The sequence below is a fragment of the Falco naumanni genome, chromosome 4, assembly GCF_017639655.2.
Source record: "Falco naumanni isolate bFalNau1 chromosome 4, bFalNau1.pat, whole genome shotgun sequence".
NCBI lineage: Eukaryota > Metazoa > Chordata > Aves > Falconiformes > Falconidae > Falco > Falco naumanni.
This window is the reverse complement of record NC_054057.1, coordinates 44576730-44600703: the sequence shown is the minus strand read 5'-3', so window position 1 is coordinate 44600703 and position 23974 is coordinate 44576730. Positions and strand designations below refer to the sequence as shown.

Below are 23974 nucleotides of genomic sequence, written 5' to 3'. Positions count from 1 at the left end.
GCCGATGCTGACATTCAGTGTTTAGCCGTCTTTCAAAACAGCAGTTGAGGTTACCCTATTGCATGGGTTCAGAGCACTGTTGACATATAATCTGTGCGTGCTGAGGTGACACTGGAGTTTGATCTTTTATTCTAAATGTTGCTCAATGCCCTCTGGTGTGATTCCAGGCCTGCCTAGAGGGTAGGGAGGACCTAGAGAGTGAGGATCTAGAAAGAAAAGTAGCCTTGGAAGTTCACCTGTAAAAGGTCATAGAATTTTAGCATGTTGCTTGTCTTCAGATACAGATTTCTTGTATTATTCTGGGCTTATTCCTTCAGTTTGATTTCTCAAAACAGAGATAAAAAAACCTTCTGATTGTGTGAGCACACACCAGTCCTTGAGAGTAAACTGAAAAGGTAAATAAAATCTGTAGGAGGAACCATTGTTACCAGTATTATGAAAAGGGACTTGCGCGCAGTGTGAGCTGAAGAGCTTTGCCCAAAACAGGTTACTCTAAGCTATTTTGATTCAGAGGCTTGCATGGTATGAAAATCTACCCAGTTCTGATTTGTCACTCCAGTTAGGTTCTTTGTTGCTGCCACTGTATTACAAGGAGGATATTAAGGTAACTAAAAAATGCTAAAGTGTCTCCTTTCTATTCCCACCAAAAAAAGTAAAAAAAAAAAAAAAAAACACAAAAACCAAAACAAACCAAAAAACAAACCTTTGGCTTATCAATGAGTATATCCTTGTTAGATGAGTTAAAACTTGTTTAAAACTTGTTTGGTGGGTGCTGGCACTTAAAGTAGACAGGCATTTTAATTTCAAGCCCCATTACAAACAGAAAAGAAAAGATCAATATTTGAGAGGCAGCATATAAGGAAACAAATGGAATGTAAGCTCTCTAATTCCCTGTTATCTGCTGTCTAGTGTGCTGAAATAATCATACATGCCAAAGCCTAGGGTAGCTTTCTTAGTGTGGAAGAAGGAAGACTGCTATGGAAGTGCTAAGGGCTTCTTTTCCTGGCTGACAGTTCAGGGGTGGCATTAGTCTGTATTTGGAGCTCTGGGTGATATCTCTGATGTCAGAGCTTGCTTTATATCAGCAGTGAAGAAATTTGTGTGCTTGATGTCATAAGGCAAATCATAGACACTGCAAGGAGGTTAAAAGTGTAATTTTGAAGCAACTGTACGTGCTAATACTGTGCAGTGCTTTACAGAAATGGAAGATGTGGTTTCTGTCCTGGAGCTTGTGTTGTCTAAATAATGTAAACCACAGAAAGTAATACTTGGGCCAAATTTCTTAAGCTTGCTGCATATGCAGTCTTGAAGTCTTACTAATTGTGTACAAGGGTTGTGTGAAAATGACACATGGCCATGTCTGCTTCTGTCATCTCAGTTCAGTGTGGCATGCTATTTTGATTGTATACACAGACTGTAACAACTGACATTAACAATGTATTGTGCTAACATATATATTTACTCTGATACCTCCTCTACTGGATTTGGCAGGAGAACTGAAAATAGTGTTTTCAAAAATACTGGGTTTTATATATATATTTTGTTTTTTAATAAGGGGAGTGGTTTAGGTCAGAGCCAAGATGAACACTGCTGTATTGGGCAGAAAATGCTGCTAACAGAGCAGCTGGCACATACCTTCCCAGGCTCCATCTGTCAGAATCAGCATTGCTTTGTAAATCGCACTCCTATTGGGTAGGTAGATAGATTCATTTCTTGCTATAATGTTGGCAGCCTGGATTAAAACGGAATTCCTAAACTGTTTTTTTTTTTTTTGCCCACTTCTTTACTGTTTGGAAAAAAATATAGTGTTTTTGTAGGCTACTTCTGCCCTCCTTTACAGACCTGTTGAAGTCTGTGTCAGCATGTTGCGAATGCTGCATCTTGTGGACTTGCCTTTAGTTTAAGTAAAAAAACGTATGAGGGTAAGGTAATTATTGAAAGCTTAATCTCAAAAACATGGTTCTCGGCTGTGTACGCCCAAGTCAGAATGGGCTGGGATCTGATGATAACCCGTATCAGTGTATCTGAGAATGTTAAACGGCGTGTTTGGTTTTTTTTAAACATCAATGTCCATATTCATCTTGCATTTTTTATCAGAACTCAATGGTAAAAGTGTTATCAGGAGTATATGTATGTGTATGAAATATATGCATGTTCCTTAAACTCTCCTTTTCAATGAACTTCTCCCCTTAATGAATGTACTTCTCACTCAATCTTCCCCAAAGGAGATAATGATTAGAAAAATTGAGGCTCTTCTTTTTAATTAATCAACAGAATGAAAAGCAACTTCCAAATTAAAGAAAATCTGCAAGGACACAAGCAGATTGGCTAAATTGGTCTCAGCCCATAGAAATGCTAATTTGCTATCAAGGCTATTCAGGACTGGTCAGGGGAATATTATTGGTGGAAATGAAGGATTTGCTTCTAGCTGATTGTCTAGCATGTACAGGATTTGGGGGAAGGGCCTGTCTGAAACAGCTTGTGAATTACAGGCAGCGCTTTTTACACTTACTGTCCTATGTGTTTGTTAAACTACAGTAATTTGGTATGTATCTTGACCCTTGAGATGGAATAGCTGATGAGTCAATGATTTTTGCCAAGATAGATTTCGGTCTGTTTTGTTTTAGAAACACTTACTTGTGGGCTGTGGTGTGGTGGTTGCTGTGGTGGTGATCACCTTATTGTCTGGTGCCATGAATGAGTGCCAGCTATATTGTGCAAGGTCTTTACCGGGGGAGAAGAGATTTCAAGTTCTACCAGTTCCTCTGTGTTTGGTATAGCTGAGTTACTGCATCTTATCTTGGAGAAACTCAACAGACGTGTTATTATTTCGTACCAATGGGCCTTTTTGTTGTGGATGCTGAAAGGAAGTTGACTTGAGTTGAATTGTAGATGCTAGCCTGGCTGTGTGTGTTGAGGATTTCTGCCTCAGTAGATGGAAAGAGTTGCTGTTTACTGAATGGACTTGAAAGAATTTGATCAAGAATTTAATCCTAGTTTTCATTCTGGTGTTACTGTAGTGAGAGGGATCCTAGGTTTTAGAACTGTTCTGAACGGTTAGGCATCCTTCTGTGCCTGCCCAGTCTTTAAATTCCTTCGTACTCCTTGAACAACCAGTTACTTAAGTGGTAGAGAGCTTTGCTGCTTCTATTTGACTCCACTTCTCACTATGAGTAGAGAGAGGTGTGTTGGATAGTCTCTTCTATTTCTTGTTTTCACTGTTAGTGAAGGATTGACCACCAGTCCCCTGGAGAGAAGGCATTGGACAGGAGGTGGACATGATCAGTGACTGCAATATATTACTATCAATAGCTTGCAAGTTATTGGGTAATTAGAATCTTGAGCTTTCAACGCCCCTCCCTAAATTCAGGAATGGTATAAAAGGACCATAAAATGACTAGTTATGGCGACAAGTTATGGCAAATCACTTCAGTAAGACAGCTGAACATTTTTCTACTGCACACATTGTAGTACTGGTCTTTGTGATGCATAATTTTAGTTGAGATTTGCCTGTGCTCTGGGAGAGGTGAGTTTATGGCTTTAGTTCCCCTTCCTATGGAGGCTGAGTTTGCCCTGTCATTTAATCAGGCTGTGCTTGTATTAAGGCCCTTCCAGTTCCTTGTCCCTGCATAAATGCTTTCTTTTTAATTTTTTCGCAGTTGGTTTTGCTGATGATGGTAAGGATATGAATGGCAGAGCATGTGGTTCCAGTAACAAGAATACGGATGGTGACTGATCTGAGACTGATTATGTTGAAGAAAAGACAATAGATGAAGTGTACGGGTGACCCTCTGAAGTTTTATCTGTGTTGCTATGAGAGGATGTCTCTTGTGCTGCTAGTATGTTGGGCAAAGGTCGAGCTTAAACTTCTGAACTAACTCTCCTGATGCCTGGCTTCACGTTCCAGTGAGGGAATTGAGGTGCAGATCAGTGAGGAACAGTCTATAACTTGTAGGCAGGTAAACACCAGGCCTAGTATAGCTCCGTGGATATTAGGAAATACTCGGTGCATCATCCCCTTAAAGTAAATGCTAGTCTTGCAGTGAGACTGGTGTATGGCCTGAGCATAGTAAGCCTGTTCCAGGAGACAGTTGACATGTGACATATCGGATTCATACTCTGTCCTTACCTGGGTGGCATACATAATGTAAGTGACCCCTATTTATAAATTTTGAAACCTTAGTTTCCCCTGCCGCTCTGGAATGCTGTATATCCCTTAAGGCTGTATGTGTGATGAGAGAAACCCTGAATGCTCCCCACCCAGCACCTGCTAGTAATAACCACAGTCTGTTTAGATCTCCTTGTACGGCTTTTGGGTAGGTGCTTCACTCCTGAACATTCTTCAGAATATAGAAACTTGTGGCACTTGCTGTGGTCACTTGCCAGTTTGACTTTCTTCTCTTGTTTATAACTGATACTCTGATGTAATAACTATCGGTAATGGCCAAACAGTCTTCGTGGTGCAGCCTGTTTACGAAGCAATCTAACAAGCTTCATGAACTATGGGTAAGGAGGAACCTGTATCCATGGGCTACCCTTTTATTTAAGTATGTAGCTCCTCTGTTATTTAGTGATCTCTGGATTTACAGTTCTTGATATTCAATGTAAATTATTAGACACTTGACTCAGTAGGTAAATATTATCTAGCATGTATGGCATATTTAAAACTTCGAAACATATTAGTGCAGCTTGAATATGGAACACTTGGTCTAAGCTGAACATACATTGTGAATAGTTTAGAAATGCCTAGGCCTTTTGCCAATAGCAGGCAAGAAGTAACAAATAAACCCTTAAGACCAGCTTGGAGTTATTAAAAGCCTTATCAGATCAGTGAAGCAGCAACTTCGAACTCATAGATGCATCCAGAATTTCCACATAATGTTAGGAGCGCTTGCTTTAGGGAGGTTTCAGTGCTCCTGTTTTCTGAGTGGGGAAGCCACTTTTCAGAAGTACGTTCCTTCCACCTTGGTATGTCCCCAGCTAGTTCTCAGGGAAGTTAAGTACTGAGATCTAGGAGTCTCCAAGCCACTGCCTGGATGTGCATGTTCACCATTCTATAAAAGTATTTCCAATTGACTGGAAAAATGAGGTGCCTGTAAATTGTAGCAAATTTAAGCTGGAAGTTTTGGCTAGGTGTGTGTTGTTTTGTGTTTTGATTTAGTTTTTTTGGTAAAACTTCATTCCTGAGCTTGTTGGGAACAGTTGTCTGTGTTAAAATGGCAGGACCTTAGTGAAGGAAGCAGAACTTTGAAACCTCAACTGTAGTATCAGTCTTATCAGGAAGTATGCTTTCTGTGAATGTCAAAGGTGAGTAAATGACAACATGAACAAAAGAGAATACAAATGGGCGTATTGATGACTTTGGCATAGCTGCATTCTGTGAATGCTAATGTGATAAAGATTGCTAAATCCATGTGGCAGCTGATTGTAGCAATCCTAATTTTCTCTTTAATTGATTAATGAAAGGTGTAAGTCTTTTTAAAAAGATGACAACCAAGATTTAAACCTAAACAATTATCTTGTGTTTACTTGTGAAGCAAACACAAATGTATTGCACTGTTGAATTCATTAAATGTGTATGAGCAATTACAGCAAAGGCATATAAAACTGAGTGTGAAGTTGTTTCTGTAGCTTGATTGCTGAGAGTGTTCAAACCCTTGAACAGAATGCCAAACATCTGAACAGGTATTGGGCACTGAATAATTAACAGCTCTGTTCAGCTTAGTGACTGTTTGGCTGCTTTAGGGCAGTGCTCTGTTAGTAGTTTATCCTGGATGGGTTTTTCTGTGCTTGAGTTTGGACATATTCCAACAGCTGAAGATGAAAAATGTGGAGCAATGCATGCCACGTACTGAGGAGGCAAATTAATTTCTTTCTGCCAGGGCAGCCAGTCTTGGTGTGATCTGATGAACTGCTTTCTGACCCTTTTCAAGTGGAGCCAGCCCTTCTGGTGGGGCATTTTTCTTACAGGGAGTTTCAAGCACAGTGAATGAAACTGAAGTGGGAAGCGGGGAAAACAGAGGTCAGAGAACAGATGATGAAGAGTATGGACTGGTGTGATTGCAACAGAAGGTTGGGCTTCTGAAGGTGCTTTGCAGTGTGAGCTGATGTGATTTTTTTGGGTGCAAGTTTGTACCTGTAGTTGTGCGCTGCATGAACTAGATGATGGTGGGAATTAGCTGAGAGAAAGCTGGAGGGCAGATGGTTTGAACACTGCAGACACTATTGTGGGGATATGCCTTTGTGGGTGGCAGTTTGGAGAGGGGAAGAGAAAAATTGGCTGGGTATATGACTTGTAAAGATCAGCTGCTGAGTGATGGACAGGTTCCTCATCGTTTGACCTTGATGTGTCACCGAACTGAAGAATTGGTAAATAAGCTCCTACTCTTTTTTTTTTTTTTTTTTTTTTTTTTTTTACTGTGGCAATTGTTTGGGTACAGAATCAGTTTTCTACTTTACTAGTAATTATGTGACTTTTTAAAGGAAGCTTTATTATACAAGTTTGCATTTGCCAAAAACACATGATATGCAGTGTGGAATGCCATGCAAGTTTAACTGTCTTTTCATGTATTTGCTTGGTTTATAGGAGGAGTTTTCTTTTTAGTATTAAACATAGTTACGTGAAAGCAATTTCAAACTGCAATTTTGCCATAGTAACATGAATGTTAAGGGTGAACTAGGCATACAGGTGGGAGCTTATTTTAAAAGGGAAACTTCAAAAGCTGTGATATTCTGGATTTAGAGAATATTCACTTTGCTGCTAAAGGCCACTCAAACTTCTGTTTATATCAAGGACTACTGGAGAAACAACAGTATCTTTAAAGCTTTTGATACAGGATCATAAAGTAATTCTGAACTGTTAGGAAAACAAGTCAGTTGACAATCTTTAGATTGTGTTGTCATTAAAATTGAATAGTTAACTGGTGCTCATATATTATTCCAAAATATCTGAAGGCATGTAAATGTGCATTATCTTCTATACCGCTTTTAGTTTTTGCTTAAAGAGAGGTGAAAGTAACAGTTTAAGAACATTGGGAATCCTGGCTCCCTCCTGTTGCTGCTACATAGCTCTTGGCTTCTCCTTCTCCTATTCCCCCTTTGCTGGCTGTAAAGCTTTTAGCTTGTATCTTGTGGATGCCAGTAGTTCTAATTAAGAAATGCAAAAGACTATGTCAGGTTAGTTCTAATCTAAACTGTTACACTCTAAACTGAAATTGCCTGAATTATCTGCAAAGCTTGAAAATGTTTCTAACCTAATTCTGCTAGGACATGCAATATGTTCCACATCAGAACTGTGTTCATCTAATCCATCTAGTCATTTGAGCAAATAACTAAAACCTTAGGTGCTTAGGCAAATGAGGGTGAGGCATTTGATCAACAAATCATTAGAGAAGAAAAGAAACTTTTTATACAGTGAGGTTTTCTCGACAACACTCAGTAATTGAGTGCCATGGCTTTGTAACCTGTTAGTGTTCAGCGTATCCGTTAGTTGAAACTTTGTAGTAAGAAAACTGCTTGAGTAAAGGCTATAGCTCTCCAGTTGAGCTTTTATGAAGTTAAACTTGTGTTGACTGCTGCCTTGTTGTCTGTGTCTACTTCAGTAAACCTTTTATTTCAGTTATTGGTGAAGTTGCTACCTGCATTTTCACTGTTGTCCAGGGTGGTAGAAGTTCAAGTATAAATAATCAGTTGGGTTTTTTTAGGCTTCAGCTCAACAGGAAAGTGTTTTTAAAGTCACTGCTAGTGGCAATTTGAAGGTTAAAATGCCTCTGGAAAGCCAGGGTACTTTGGGAAACTTGCTTCTTGAACCTTTAATAGTTGCTTTACAGATCCTTCATCACCAAAGTTTGTTTTCTAAAGAAGCAAAATGACTCACTAATGTGTTCTGACAGCTAGAAATGTCAATACTCTTTTTAGGTGGAAGATAGCTTTGTTTGCATTTGGAAATACTAAAACAATTGGAATTTTGCATGGTTTGGCCTCTGTACATGCAGTAGCTTTTTTTTACCTTTTGGCAACAGATTGTATTAAACTGTTCTTGCTGCTTCACATAGTAGAAGGCATCTGTATGTGAATCCATTTGAAGGATGGCATTAACCAAGTGTCCTAAAAAGTGTAAAAACTGCTAGGAATGTTAATCATGATTATGAACAATTGTATGGACTTGGGGGGGAATTCACCTGTGTTTAAAAAAAGACAAATCTTTAATTAAAAGGTAGCCTAGCATAGCTTGTGTTGCAGTATTTAGGTCATGCTGCAACTTTATAATGTGTATGAACAGTTTGCCTTCTGATTCTCTCCTTAAAGCAAGAGAGACAAAGATTCCTTATTAGCTGTTGCATCTTTTCATACTTTAACTCAGGTGCAGATTTAACACTTGGGGATGTTAAATGAAAATACTGAGGTGAAGGAATAGAGGCAGCCTTTAAGAATGAATGAGTGCATGGAAACTGGGAAGCACAGGGCTTAGTTGAATGCAAATGGAATTTCTTAGTTTCCTGACTTTATGGTTAATACTGTAACTGTTGCATACAGTGTATGTTGAGTCTTATTCAAAGAAATCAACAATAAAAATAGAAGACTAGTTGGAAGGGACTATTAATATGAGCCTCTCCTTTTGGTTGCTGAGATCAACTGACTGTTCCACAAATAAATAAAATGAGGAAGAAACTATGCTAGCACTGAGTCATCATATACTGCAAATCCTTCCTTATGCAGTGCACCTTTCCTACAGAGGGAAGAAAGAGACTTCTGGGTAGCTGCAGTTTGCAAGCTGGGTAAACAGATGAAGTACATGGCCTCTGCTGCCAGCTCCCAAGCTGTGATACAGGGAGCACTTCGGAGTGGGGTGTGTGCATTTTCCAGATGGATTTTTCTCATCCTGCCAGTGAGAAGGGACTGATTTGGGTCGTGTGATTCAAGTCACGTAAGCAGTTGCTGATCTTGGACAGTAACCTGCCCTCTGACTAGGGAGCAAGTGCCTCAGGACAGGTTGAGGACTTCAACTTAGCAAGGTGTGATTTCAGCGGGAAAGTGATCCTTTTATTTTTGCCGTTCAGGGGGAAGCTGTGCTCCTTTCTGACGCATCAGAATGTGTGTGTCTTCTCAGACATGATGACTTCCTCAGCTGTCAAGGAAAGTTTATTAGGCTTTTGCCTGAGGAGGGATAGTTTCACAAATACTCCCTGCATGCAGGAGCCCTCTGTGCATACCATCATGATGCACTACTTGCCCTTCTCCTGGGCCGTGGGAATAGTAACCCGCATAGCTGGAGGGTTGGCTTTGTAGGTGGCATGTGCAGTAGGGGACACCCAACTGTGGGAAAATACTTTTCTGTCTTTAATGGGCCTGAGCTGCATGACCTCATAAGAGATGGCAGAAGCTGCATTTCAGTGTTCCTGGGGAATCGGAGGCTTTTTGGGAAACGAAGGGTTGGACAGGCTTTAGAAACTCAACTGTAACACATCACAATAGTATGTTTTCTACTGAATGACTTGGTGTTTTTGGCATATAGTTCTATTATGGTTAAATATTTTTCAAATTCTTTATCTTCCTTATTGAGAATTTTTTAAATGCAGATGCAGATAGAGTACTTTGACTGCACACTCAAATGTTCTTAATTACAGATTCTTCTAAATATAGGTTGTATTTTTATGTTCTTGTCCTTTTCCCCCATACCCCACCCTTTTCCTGGACCTAAGCAAACGTCTTGTTCTCTTGCTTTACAGGCTCCAGATAAAAGGAAAGCATTAGAAGAGACCAAAGCCTACACAACCCAATCTCTAGCCAGTGTTGCTTATCAGATCAATGCACTGGCCAACAATGTATTGCAACTGCTGGACATCCAAGCATCCCAGCTACGGAGGATGGAATCCTCCATCAACCATATCTCCCAGGTAATCTTTTTTTTTTTTCTAATAGAGGACTGACAACACTGGAGAAGGCGTTACCTTTCTCTTGTATTGAGCTGGATAGTTTATGTTGATTTCTCTGAATTCTCTGAGTAACATGATAGAAAATGGTAAGGCTTTTTTCTTTCAGTATTTATGAAAGCCACTTTGTGATGGAGGTCAGGACAGAAGTAAAACAGTTCCTTTATCAAGAAGCACTGGGATTATGTTTGGTTTAAAGCAGGAGTTAATTACTTCGGATTCCAAGAACTGAAGCTACAGTTGAGGGAGGGGTGGAGAGGATTCTCTTTCTGAAGGAAATCTAGATAAAATACCACTGCTCATATGGTACTTCTATTAACGTTGCAACATATGCAGTAATCTCATTTGTTTTCATACCTTTGCAGGATGTAATTACATGAGCTGTGTGAGAGGGAGAGCCTCTTTCTAAGCCAAAGCAGTTGAATGAGCTGACCTGACTTGTACTGTGACTGCAGTATTGCTGGAGTTGATGTGGGGAGCACATGGAAGTAGATGACAGGAAAGAACAGGCTTGTCCCTGTCAGTGACAGCTTGTGTTCCCTTGGCTGAAGTGTCACCCTAGCTGTCTGCTGCTGAGGGGGTAGAGTTGCTGCTGCTGCCTGCCTTGTACCTGATCTGGCATTGGTCTGATTGTATGCTAACTCAGCCAAAAAATGTCTGCTGCGTTTAGCCTGGAAGTGGCTTATTGCATCATCATGTGTGTCTCATACTAGTGCCAAGCAAGGAGGGAGGGACAGGATCCACTCAGTTCATTAACTCCTATGTTGCTGTTCTCAAGTGGGCTTGAGTGGGTTGTTGAGGGCCCGGTGTCCGCTCTATCATATGCTGTTACTGAAATTCAGTTGGATCTTTGGCCTTTGTCCTATGCCTGTCTGAGACATTTCATAAACAAATCCCAGAGGATTCAACCTAAAATGTTCTTCAGTGCAGCCAGTGAGTTTAAAACCTTTGTTGGTCAACTGGTACCATTAGTGGTCCACCTTAGACCAAATACATGAAAAGAGATGCGTCTTACGGTCTCTACTGTCTGTCTCCTCACAGGATCTGCTAACCTGTTTACTGTTATTTCAGAGTAATTATGGTTTCTAAAAAATCGTTGTTAAATGGCAGCACAGTGGTTCACTGAAAGCATGTCAGCAGGGTGAAGATTCCAGTGCATGTGGAGGGGCCCTCCTAGTAACAAACCTCTCAAAAAGGCTTGTCAAGTTAGTGTGTGCTAAGAACTAAACAGTGTTAAAAGCTGTATCAAGTGTTTAAAAAGTGCCTTCCACTGAAACAGGAAAGTAGGAGGAAGTACAATTGCTGTAGATAAGTTCCTTGTTCTGTCAAGTGTTCAAAGATTTCTTGATGCTAGGATTATGACTACTTCTGAAGAAATGACTGGGTAAAGGACTTGAACCTACAGGTTTTCCCAAGCATTGGATGCTCTTTTGTACTGAGCACATCTTTTCTTATGTGTTGCAGAGCTGCAGTGTGTGTGTGTGAAGCGATTATTGTTAAATTCTTACTGGCCTGCTGATACGACTAACTAGCACAAAAGGTGTTAACCCTCTGTACTGTTGCCACTTGAATTGAAGGCACTATGCTGAAAGCTATTGAGTCACCTGATACATGAACTGTTTGCTAAAGACTGTGAACAATCAGTGCTTTGTAGAGCTTTTGAAGAGTGTTTAGCAAGGTCACTTGCTTGTAGCTTCTGTCCTGGTTGGTCTTTCCTGAAACTAATCCTTGATTATAAATGAACCTCTGCAGACTAATTTTGTAGAATTAAACTGGATACAGATAATGCATGCATACCAGCTCAGCTATTTGCTTTGAATTGTTTCTGCTTAAATGCTTCAACTGCGTATCTTAAATCTGCTGTGCAGTTGCTTTGATAGACTGTCTAAATTTTCCAAGGTCTCCAGAGTGTCTTTCATTTGTATCAGTTGTGAATATTTTCATGCCACTAAAGCATGTGGATGAACGTATTCTCAGAATGGAATTTTTCATGTGAGAAGTATTGCCTAGAAATGGAGATCTGAGGATTGCCAGTCAAATACTCAATTCTGGGTTTTGCAGCGTAGAGCAAGTATCTGTGAAATAAGGCACAATTTGATAGTTTTTTCTGGTTAAAATACCTTTCTTCTTTCTATGGAAGAAAATTCTGTGGTTCTTCTGACCTGCAGGTGCTTTCTGTTCCCCTACCCTGTTTCAGTTCTCTGTGCATTTTCCAGAAGGACTCTAGGCCAGATGGCTGGATAGCTAATTTTGATTAGTAGCCACTCAGTATTTTTCCTAGCTGTGTACCTTCTTCAATGGAAAAAGCACTCATGAAAAGTTAGGTGATGGAGTGATGTCTTATATTCTTGTTACTGGAGCTTAATTTTACAGATGGAAAGTTTGCTTGCTTTTATAGGAAAAAATTAATTCAACTTTGATTTCTTCTTGAGAGCAGAGAGGTTTTATATGTGTAATCACGCTGTGGTAAGGGAGCACTGCTCTGGGCACATGGAGGCAGTGAACAGCTCCAATGGTTTTTGCATAGCAGCCACAGCAAAAGCCTGCCCAGCTGCATCGATATTTTGTGTAGTTATATTTTCTGCTGTAATGTGTGGGTCTGGAGTGATCTGCCATGTAATTATTTACTACACCTAATATACAGAGCTGTGCACATACAGCTAAGCTCTTTGGCTTAAACCCTTGATATTGACTTTGAGTTTTGCCAAGCTGACATGACTTTTCCAAGCTGCTCTGATGTGGCAGAGCAGAGACTTTATTGCTCTTCTGGAGAAGTTCGCAAAGCTTTCCAGTATAAGAGATCCTACTCATCCTGTTCGGTAAGATTTGGGGGAAAAAGAGCAAGTCTCTCCTTTGGACCAATGTGCATGCCAAGACTTCACTAAAGGTATTAAGGTTAGCAAATGTGACGCCCGTTTGCAAGAAGAGCCAGAAGGAGGATCCAGGGAACTACGGGCCTGTCAGTCTCATCTTGGTGCCAGGAAAGCTTATGGAGCAGATTATCTTCAGTGCTGTTATGTGGCACATGCAGGACAACCAGGCGATCAGGCCCAGCCAGCATGAGTTTATGAGAGGCAGGTCCTGCTTGATGAACCTGATTTCCTTCTGTGACAAGGTGACACACTTAGTGGATGAGGGAAAGGCCATGAATGTTGTTTACCTGGACCTGAGACCTTAGTAAAGCCTTTGACACCATTTCCCACATCATCAATCATCCTCCTGGAGAAACTGACTGCTTATGGCTTGGACAGGCATACTCTTCGCTGTGTAAAAAAAAAAAAAAAACCTGACTGGATGGCTGGGCCTAAAGAGTTGTGAATGGAATAAATCCAACTGGTGGCCGGTCACAAGTGGTGTTCCCTAGGGCTCAGTACTGGGGCCAGTTCTCTTCAGTATCTTAATAATCTAGGATTGAGTGCACCCTCAGTAAATTTCAAGATGACACCAAGTTAGGGGGAGTGTTGATTGCTGGGGGGCAGGCAGGCTCTGCAGGGGGGTCTAGACAGGCTGGATTGATGGCCAAGGCTAGTTGTAGGAGGCTCAACAAGGAGAAATGCTGGGTCCTGCACTTGGGGCACATCAACCCCACGCAGCGCTACAGGCTGGGGGCAGAGTGGCTGGAAAGCTGCCGGGCAGTGGAGGACCCGGTGTTGTTGGTTAACAGCCGGCTGAACATGAGCCAGCGGTGTGCCCAGGTGGCCAAGAAAACCAACAGCATCCTGGCTTGTATCTGAAACAGTGTGGCCAGCAGGACTAGGAAGGTGATTGTCCCCCTGTACTCCATACTGGTGAGGCTGCACCGCATACACTGTGTTCAGTTTTGGGCCCCTCACTGCAAGAAAGACACTGAGGTGCTGGAGCATGTCCAGAGGCGGGCAACGAAGCTGGTGAAGGGTCTGGAGCACAAGTCTGATGAGGAGCGGCTGAGGGAACTGGGATGGGTTATTCTGGAAAAAAGGAAGTTCTGGGGGACCTTACTGCTCTCTACAACTACCTGAAAGGTTATAGCGAGGTGGGTGTCGGTCTCTTCTCCCAAGTAACAAGTGTTAGGATGAGAGGAAATGGCCTCGAGTTGTGCCATGGGAGGTTTAGATTGGATATTGGGAAAAAATTATGTGCTGAAAGGGTTATCCAGCATTGCAGCAGGCTGCCTGGGAAAGTGATTGAATCACCATCCCTGGAGATATTTAAAAGACACATAGATGTGGTGTTTAGGGACATTGTTTAGTGGTGGACTTGGCAGTGTTAGGTTTACAGTTGTACTCAATGGTCTTAAGGGTCTTTTCCAGCCTAAATGATTCTGTGATTCTATATGTGCCTTTAGACTCCCTGCTATGAGCTTTTTGTTGCAGTCACTTGCATTGTGTATTCCTGTCAGTTCCTATTTGATGCTTGTTTGTTTTTATTTGCCTGGGGGATGGCCATACTTAAAAGAGAAATTTCAGGTAGGAGTTGAGCTAATTTTGATCCAAGATGTGAAAGAAGGGGCAGCCCGAGTGCTGCACTGTTGTGGTGTGCCATTTCAACTTTCCCTGTGGGACACTAGTGTGTGAAAAGGTAGTGGAGAAATGGACTTGAACCCCATCACTGGTGACTTGTCCATCCACAAATCCTAGGCAGCAGCAGAGCAGCAGTTCTTCTATGGTATAGACATATGCTATGTTGCAGACCAAAAAGAAATTTTCTTTGAAGAAGATGGAACAGCAATAGCCAGGTGTTTTGCTTTCTTTGTAGCATATGAAGTATAAGGTGTCTGGAATAGGTAGTATTTCCTTTGTAATAATTTTAGGGAAGATGAGTGAATACATGGACTGGGCAGCGAAAGAGGAAGCTAAGGGTCAGCTTGCAATGAGAGACCTTGGAAGACAAAGGAAGGACCTTGCACATTGAGGTGGGGAAGGAATGAAGACCTCAACATTCAGCACGTGGTGTTTCTTGAGGTGTGCAGCATCTAAATAAACCCAGGATTTTTTCATGTACCCTGATGATGAGTTAAGCAGGACACTGTATTTATGCTCTGATTGTGCTTTATGCTTCATTACATTTATTTCCTATGTATATTAAATGAGATTGTGATTAGCTGTTTAAATCATGGCGCTAATTTGTGCTGGTTTTGCATGGGTTCCTGAGCCAATGAGTTAATTCTTTAAAAATAAAATTAAAAAGTCCTCTCATATTCCTCTCTTGATTCTGAAAATTGGTGTCTTCTAGTAGAGGAGTTAAGTTCAGCTCTTCATAGCTTGAATATTTGACAAGGGAAAACTGCTCCTCTAGAAATTTGGGACTGTGCTCTTCTGACTTTTTGTTGGTCTCCCCTCTTCCCCTCTTTCTCTTGGAAACAGGAGCTGACTTAAATGTGTACTTTAAGATAAATTTTTTGCTGCTTCACTTCCACAAACTTGCAGGTAGTGAAGCTGGGACAGCCAGATTCCTCAGAGGGGAGGGAGGTTGACAGGGACACATCCTTGTTTACTGTGTCAAAACTGAAAAATGTAACAGATCAATGCTCATGCTTATGTCAGAGCAGCTGCAGTACTGGGTGTAGCAGCTATTCCTTTTCTTTTTCCCTTGACATAAACACTTTTTAAATAGCTCAGTATTTAAATCCATGCCTCTTGAAGCATGAAGCAAGCAATAGACTCCTTTTTAAGAGAGGATGGTTTGCACCAGTAAACACTGCACCCCTTAAACATTCAGCGTTAAGATTTTCTTCTGCATCTGAAAGCTCTCCTCTAATGCAAAATAGGGACTATTACAAAACAGTGTTTTGAAAGCATAACTCTTGGCAAGAAAAAAGTGCATCTTTTGTCACCATTAAAAGTTAGAAGGTTTTACAACTATTAAAAAACCCCAACCAAACAAAAAAACCACAAACCCCTGAACTGGTTTAGAATAATCTTGCTTGTTACCATCCATATCTAATTCACTGCATGTGTAATTCAAATACTGTATGCAAACAGAAGGCCAGATGCCTTCTGTTTCTATGGTATGCTTGTCTAGGTGAAATCAGAGGCAATAATGAAACTCACAGATGTTGTCTTTTCTTGTAGGACTTCTGAAACTTACAGCTGTAGGGTATGTTGAATCACACACACCACCCTGATTCCCAAATACTAAGGTGTTTTCCATTGGGCGAGTGATCAGTGAGGGATGTGGATTAGGTTTCAGTGAAGATCTTCTGGGGGCTTGAAGGGGTGAGCTCTTAAGTAGTAGCAAGTTGAGAACAAAGTAACCAGTGTTTGATGGCAGGGAAGAAGAGTGCAAGAGCCGTTAGGTGCTCAGCAGACCTCTGATGTTTGAAGATCCATAAGGCAGTGGAAGTACAGTGGGAACACTCGAGGTTTCAGTTTGTGGGAAGGAGCCTTCTCTCAGACTGTGTGTGTCTGCCCTTCATATTAATCTAATACTGTATTCAGGGATTGTGGTATATGATCACAACACAGTTCAAATTCATGTTTGCAAGCCAAGAAGCAGGAAGGGGTTAGAAAATGTGACTAATCATCTGCTGATGAGTGTGGATGCTCATGCCTAGGAACAAGCAATTATGTAAAGTACTTTTAGTACACTTATGAATGGGAGCAAAAGACCTGTCCAGATCCTTTTACTGATGACTCTCCTTCCAAAGGATATCTGTTCAGCTACTTTTACCCTGAAATTGCCTCTTTAAAAAGAGGAGGATGCTTAAAACTCCGGTGGTCTCTGATACGAAGAACACATGGGCTGGACAAAGGGACTGTTAACTGGAAAGAAAATTAGCCAGAACTAATAAGTGGTTGATGGCTGTGAACAAGCAGGATTAATACTGAAGGCCAGACTGTTCAGGACATAAACTGTGTCCTCAGCAAATCTGGGGATAACTCTTAGGAAAGGTCATACACATGCTGAATGGCAGAGCTTCAGTGCAGAGGAACCTTGAGAAACTTGAGGACTGAGCCAGCAAAAACCTTGGGGAAACTGGTCAAGGTGAAAGGCCCTACACCTGAGGTGGAATAACTCCCTGCCTTTGTATGTGCGGGGAGGTGACTGAGTAGCCATCCTGCAGAAAAGGAGCTAGTGTGCTGGTGGATGCTGTGCTGAACATAAGCTAACAACACGAGGCCATCTGAATAAGTGAGACCATGTGGCAGGGACATGTTGGGTAGAGTGTGGCTGGCAGATGAAGGGCCGTGATTATAATCTGCTCTGCAGTGATGAGGCTTCACCTGGAGCACTGTGTCCCTTTGTTTTGCATTACCTCTTGCCTTGTTCAAGAGTGATTCAGGGAAACTGGGAGGTAGTCTAGCAGAGAGGGATGTTGAGATGATTGGGAGCATGGAGCGTGCAGCCTACAAGGAGAGGTTGAAGGAGTTGTGCTTGTTTAGTCTGACAAAGAGGCAGCAGAGCAGTGGCATAACAGCAGCCTACAAATACTTAAGCCTGACATTGTCATCTTTGCAGTTAGTCTTTTGGTAGTGACAGTGTAATGTTGAACAATTACCACAAGTTGAAGCTCGGCAGGTTAGTACATGGAGTTGGGAAAATCCTTTTTATTTTGGAGTGTGGTGCAGTGCTGGTACAGGTTAACCTCTGGTGTGACCCTTCTTAGTGTTAAACAGCAATAGCTAGCTGCATATATCCTAAGAGCTGGCTTTATATATCTTGCAAGGTACATCATAAGCTATAGGAACTAAATGGTGCAGGGGGAGACAATGACAAAGTTGGGGGGAAACTGCCACTCCCAGTGTAGAAATGCTTGTAAGCTCCAGTTCCATACAAACTTTCCTTTCTGTATGTCCAAAAGCATGTGAAGAGACCAAATGTTTCTGCAGGAGCTAAAGCATCATCTAATGTTACAGACATCAGAGAGATAATGTCTTCTCTCTGGTTCTCTTGGACTGCCCCTTGCTTGTCAGCAGACACAAATATTCTAAATATGGTGAAGAAACTTGCACCTTTTGTTTAGATTAACCTTGCCTTGGGTGATGCTCCCTCTCCTAATAAAGTGCTGACAGTTATCTCTGCGGCCTTTGCTTCACATCCTGTTCTTCCTGTACTCTCTGTGACAAGAGGCCAAGGCTCCAAGAAGTTAAATCGTACTTGCTCTGGTTATCTGTCTGCTAATGAAAATTGTTAGTAACTCCGTGCGTATCAGCTTCTGCATGATACATATAAATTGTTCAGAATGTAGTATAATGTGTAAGGGTTGCCTTGTCAGCTGTTCTGTTGAGAAATTCCCTGCATGACCACAAATGAATATGTGTAGGATCTGTCTGTAATTCCTGTACAGCTCAGCTGATGCAGTCAGATAAAACCCCAAACACAACAAACGAAAAAAATCAAGACAGAACAAAAACCCCTATGATGCTTAGTTATGTACACCTATGAGAGAGCAACTGCAACTGTCAGCCTTTCTGTGATGGGGAAGGGCAGTTGCTTATGGTGGAGAAGAAGAAACTGAGAAGAAACTTTTGTTCCCCCCCCTTTTTTTTTTTTTTTTGGTAAATGCAGGTTTGAGTGTGTGTTTGGGGAATGGGGAAGCTACTAACTTTAATAACCACTGACTGTAATGAATTCCTTCATAATGCAGATTCCCATTGCACAGTCTGGTAGAAGGGCAGTCTGAATGCATAGTTTTCCATGTGTTTTAGACCATTAAAACCTCCTTTCTGCTGAATGGGTGTTCGGCTGTAAGCTCTAGATACCTCATTAAATACTAAATTAAGAGGCCTGATGCAGCCTCTTGTTTTCTGAAATCAAAGCCAAAAATCCCAGGACTGCGAACATTACTCTGAAAGGCCTTTTTGATAACTTTGTGCAACAAAGGAGTCAAGGGGTTTGTGCAGTCTTCCTTTTTTAATGAAAACCTTTCATATCTGGAAGATACATCACATAAATGTGTTACTAACCTGCTGTAAAATCACATATTGGACTTTTCAAGGAGTCTGTATTTTTCCTTCAGATGCATCTGATTAGATTGTTGCATGAAACTAATTTTCATTCTATTTCAAGTCTCAGTAAACCAGCAGTCTTCACATGTGAATAGCTCCTGGTTTATGTTGAATTAGTTTTCTTATCTCTGTCAACGTTTCAGTGGCGTAAGGGGAAGGCAAAAAGGAATTGCCGTGTATGAGGTATAGTTACAAGAACGTTGTGTCTAATACAGCAGCAGGTAACCAGCTACCAAAGCATTGTCAGTCACTGTATCTGTGCCATCTAAGGCAGCTATTTGGGATGTTGGTTTTCATGGCAGCTGGGTAGTGTTATGCGTGAGCTACCTGTGTCTGGGTGGGAGGGGAAAAGCAAGTACAAGAAGCTTGCTGTGTGAATCTTGGTTGTACTGCATCACTGAAGCTTCCCCCTTCATCATCTGCCTCTCAAGTGCATGAATGTGTGCTGCTGGGTGCTTGTGGCTGGACAACTTGTGCTGTTCAGAAGGGAATTGCTTAGTGCTTTCTGCTGGCAGGTTTTATTGAGGAGCATGTAAGTGCTTAGTTAATGTTGATTTGCAAATGGAAGACCAAGCAATGATTCACATTAATTTTATAAGCCAGCAGTGACATTTTGCCACTCTTTATACTGCTGCTAGCTTGACTTTATTCTCTTTATTAGCAGCCTTTTGGGACCCATTGGTATCTGTTCTGCATGTCTTGTAAAAGCCCCCTTACAGGTTGTATATATGTAGTGAACAAACTATTTTATTAGTTCATGGGAGATACATGAATGACTTGTTAGCTGCTCTTCTAAAGCTGGGACAACTTCTGTTGTTTTGTTGTAACTTTGAAAAAGAGTATTTGAAGTGTGGAAATCTGCCCAAATGTATTAATTTTATCAAATACTCGCCATGCGGCTGCTGTGCCCCTGTGTGCATCCCCTGTCCAACATCATCTGGGACAGTATGACCTCCACATCACCAGGGCAGTCGCAGAACACAAAAGGGAAAGTTTACCTTTACTGTAATAGAAAAAAGTGTGTGTGAAATTGTATGAATTTATATACTTTATGGCTAAACTCCTAAATAGAAGTAGATTGCCATGAGTATTTCTTTTTTTCAAGAACTACTTATTCCATTGAAGAATATTGTTGATTCTTAACTGACTGTGCTGCTAGTGCCATCATGGAAAGGGCATTGTGGTGATAGTGGAAGGCAAATTGTAGATTTCATTAAAAGCTGTACTACATGTAGGGTTTTCCTTTTTTGAGAAAAATTGGAATATGTTTTGGACTAGCACAGTTTGAATGACTAGTGGAGCCATGATTCCCTTTTTCAGTCATTCCCATTTGGAATGCTGGCTGTGCATGTAAACTAACCACCATAAAAGTATGTCAGCCTCTTCCTCAATTTCAAAACATAGATTACTAAGGTTGTCATTTTCCTTTCTAATGTTGGTTCCTGGTTCCAGCAAACAATTATATTATTTAATACTTTTGCCTATTGTATCTTATGGGCATGAAAATGTAAGTAGTACATGACCACAGAATCACAGATCTTTTATTTTGCTTGCTTCCTCTTTGAGAATCTGCTGAATAGCTATGACTTTTTCATGGATGTATCCTTGTATGAATGTTAATGTGCAGTAGTTTTGTAGCTTCACCTGTTCAAGCCTAAAAGCGCTTGCTTTTTCCCCTTACATGTTGTTCTGGGGCGGTTATTTTCAATGGATCCATCAGTACAATTCAGTGTGGTGTCACACAGGGATTGAAGCATAGTTTCTGTTTCTCTTAACTGGCTTCTCTGTTCCTTGCATGCAAGAGAAAAATAATGTCTTGTCAATCTGATCTTGTTGTGCTGTCTCAAATTCCTGTATGTGGCAAAACCAGGAGCAATAAGGGTGAGGTTAAAAACTCAGGATTCTATACAAAGTGAGAACAAGTATGGTGGGGACCTTTGAGTTAAGAGGGATCATGATGGAAATAATAAATGTATCATTGCTTCAGGAAAGGTCAGCTGGGCCATCTTTTGAAAATATAAAAACAAGGCAATATAAAATGACTGAAAGGCTTGATTTAATCATAGGAAATTCTGCTTTCTTGTTGAACTTGGTGTCTTACGGGATTGTTTTTTCTTCTTAAGTTGTGTTGTTGAACTGTGTTCAAAACTAGGCTGTATAAGGTTGCAGGATAAGCTTTCAAACCACAAATCAACCTTTATCTGACTGGAAAGGAGATAAACGTCGTCTTTGGGAAGCTGATCCTTCTTTGTCCATTTATAGGATTTTCTTACGTGTGTTGTTAAGTCTAGTATTGGGCAAGATGCAGCAATGGCCAGATGTAGTACAGGGCTAGAGATGAATTGGTACTGTGGATAAGGCTTGTCTCCTAAACTAGGCTGGAAAAGGTGTTACTGAAGTTTTTGCTCTCTAATAGTTGATAGGTAGTGTATGGTAAACTAATAATATGCCAGCTCATGTGGACTAGCAAATTGCATGTTCTTCTTAATTACAAGACATTCAAGTACTTTTTAAACCTGGATGTTTTTAAAAAAATAAACTTAGCTTGAAATTATGCAGTTGATCTGCATGTGTGCCTTGGCAGATGAAATACGGCATTTGAGAGCGAATGAACAGTAGAAATATTGTTATTCCAGTGCTCCAACTGAGGGCACTTTCTGCTTGCTGTGGTGATGAGCAAGACACTGAAGTAACTGAGGACAGTCTCCATTTGGGAGGTGAAACTTGTAAGTCATACCAGAAATATGCCATTTTCATGTAATTATGGGTCATTAAGGTAAAGCAAGAACTCCAGTCAAACAGCCTGAAACAAATTTGACTCTCAGCTATCTAATCTCCTGTGTCACTGTGTTTGGGGTTAGTTTCCTCATACACCCTAAGTCTCATAGTAAGAGACAGCACTGACAGGGTTATAAGCCTGTAAGCTGATAGGAGCTAGAGCATCTTCAGAATAAAGCTAGCTTTATTTTATTTGCTCCCTGCACACCGAGGATGGTCTGCTCATCACTTATTTATCACTGTTTTAGTATTCTCCTAAATTGATGTATAATTAAGCATATCCATTTCTGTGCTGTGTGACTTGTGTTCATGTGACCTTTAGACACGTCTGTTAGTGCCTTATTTTGACAGTAGCATGACAGCTGACCACAGAAGTGCTTGTCCTTCATTTATTACAGTTTTGAAGCACCCCTAATGTAGTGGTAAGCTACTCTGGCATCTGGATGATAGAACTGGAGAAGAGAACTTCTTGGGGGCGTTCATGGTCTTGGTTAAAAGAATGTGGTTTTCCCTTTTCTTAGTACAGGCTGTGGCATATTAACAAATAATGAAGCTTCAGGAAGTGGGGGATGGTTTCCGTAAGCTCGCACTGAGAGAACTTCAAGTTCAATCACTTGGGATTTTGCTGCTTTAAGCATTCCTCCCACAGTGCAGTGTGCCTCTTGGCTGGCAGAGAGAATATCGAGCTTCAGTCCTAGTTGGCTTGCTTCTTACTTCTAGACCTCCAGACCTGGGAGTAAAAGGAGCTTAATGGGACCACAAGTCCAAGTTATTTGCATCTGTTTTTCAGCTCATCTTTATGAAACTTTATTTCCTTGGGCTGCATTAAATGTATAGTCCTTCAGTCAATGCAGAAACTCTTCAGAGATGCTCTCTACTAGAGCTGGCTGAATTGCTTGGAATAAATGTATCTAATGCATTTATTCTTTTGGAAATTATTTGAAAGACTTTTCAAAGACAGTTTTCCATGTGAAATATTTGCCTGAAATAAGATTGAGAGAACGCTGCTGACTGGTCATTATTAGATAATGACAGGTCACCTAGTTTGATAGTTGTTTAAAAGCATCATATAAACAGTAGAAACAGAATAAAGAAAATGTGGTGTGAATTTTTCCAAATGAGTTTTTAGAAAGCAAAAGTTCTGCAAATAATTGTGACTCAAGCAAACATCCTGGAAAAACAGATTGTAAGCAGTCTGCAGATCTTACTGGAATAAAGATACTTTTCCTGTTACTCTTCCCCTCCGGCCCGTCTGCCTAGGTTTCTCTGTGGTGGTAGTTCTTAAAATAAATGCATAGTTGTTGTTTATGTTAACTATATACTTCTGAGAGTAAACACTGTTGGTAGTGCTGAATGGATATATATGACTTAAATCCAAAAAGTACATTGACCTCATTTAGGAAAACCGAGCTTTAGTGAAGCAATGGGGAGGAGGCAGGCCACAGAAGTTTGCACAGCTGTCTTTGTAGTCCAATTAATTGTGTCCTGATGTACCCCTTTACCTCTCAGGGAAATTCTTCACTCCTCACCAACACCTCCCTCCCTGATTAAGGTAACTGTAGCAGTATATTGATTCCAGCCACTTCCCAGTGCAGTTTGGTTTCTTGCAGAAGTTTGGTAGCTCTTCAGCGTGTGTTTAGCTGTCCAGTTTTGCACAGGTCAGTGGCCAGTCCTGCATGAGTCCATGGTGGGTGGTACTGTGGAGCTTTAAGGCCTCCTCTTGAAATGCTGCGGTGCAGTTCAAAGGCTTCTGACCCACCAATCTTTGGAGCACCTTTACCAGGGCACCAGCATACTTTCCTCAGTTAACTTTAAACAGTTCAGTGGTCAATACTTGTGTAGTGTGTGTGTCATAACTTCCACCTAAAGTGACATGAAGAGATGGCCAGTCTCTTTTTTTTTTTTTTTCCTGCCATTCTCTTGTACCAGGTGATGTTTTGTTCTTTGCCTCCCCTGCATCCCCCCTAATTGTGGGCTCAGTTATCTTGGAGACAAGATCTTGAACACTGCAGACTTCTGGGTGCTTCTTTCTACAGGCTTCTTTCTGTGTGTCATCCCCAATGGCTGACGCTTCTCTTCTCCCCAAGTATTTGCCATCAAGATTAATCGTTATGCTAATAACTGCACGGTGGTAATGTCTGATTTCTGAACACACGATCAGTCTGACTAATGAATTTACTGTAACAGTAGTGGGATACTGCATTCAGCAGTAGGGATATATCAATGTGCTCCTCTCTGTGCCTGTGCACAAGACTTGTCTTTGAGACTTGTGCTGCTTTTCAGCCTGCCATCAGGCTGCAGCATTTGTGTTCAGGTGCACTTTTGCAGGGTGAAGCC

The 23974-nt window shown here is 41.1% G+C and overlaps 1 protein-coding gene across 14 annotated transcripts in view; it reads left to right on the top strand.

Annotated features, from left to right (window-relative positions):
• Positions 1–23974, top strand: part of ABI1 (abl interactor 1) — an 82067-nt gene that overhangs the window by 13544 nt on the left and 44549 nt on the right. For all 14 annotated transcript variants that reach the window (XM_040589287.1, XM_040589288.1, XM_040589286.1 and 11 more), the window contains exon 2: positions 9729–9896. In XM_040589287.1, the coding sequence (XP_040445221.1) occupies positions 9729–9896 (168 nt within the window). The remainder of the gene's footprint in view (positions 1–9728; positions 9897–23974) is intronic.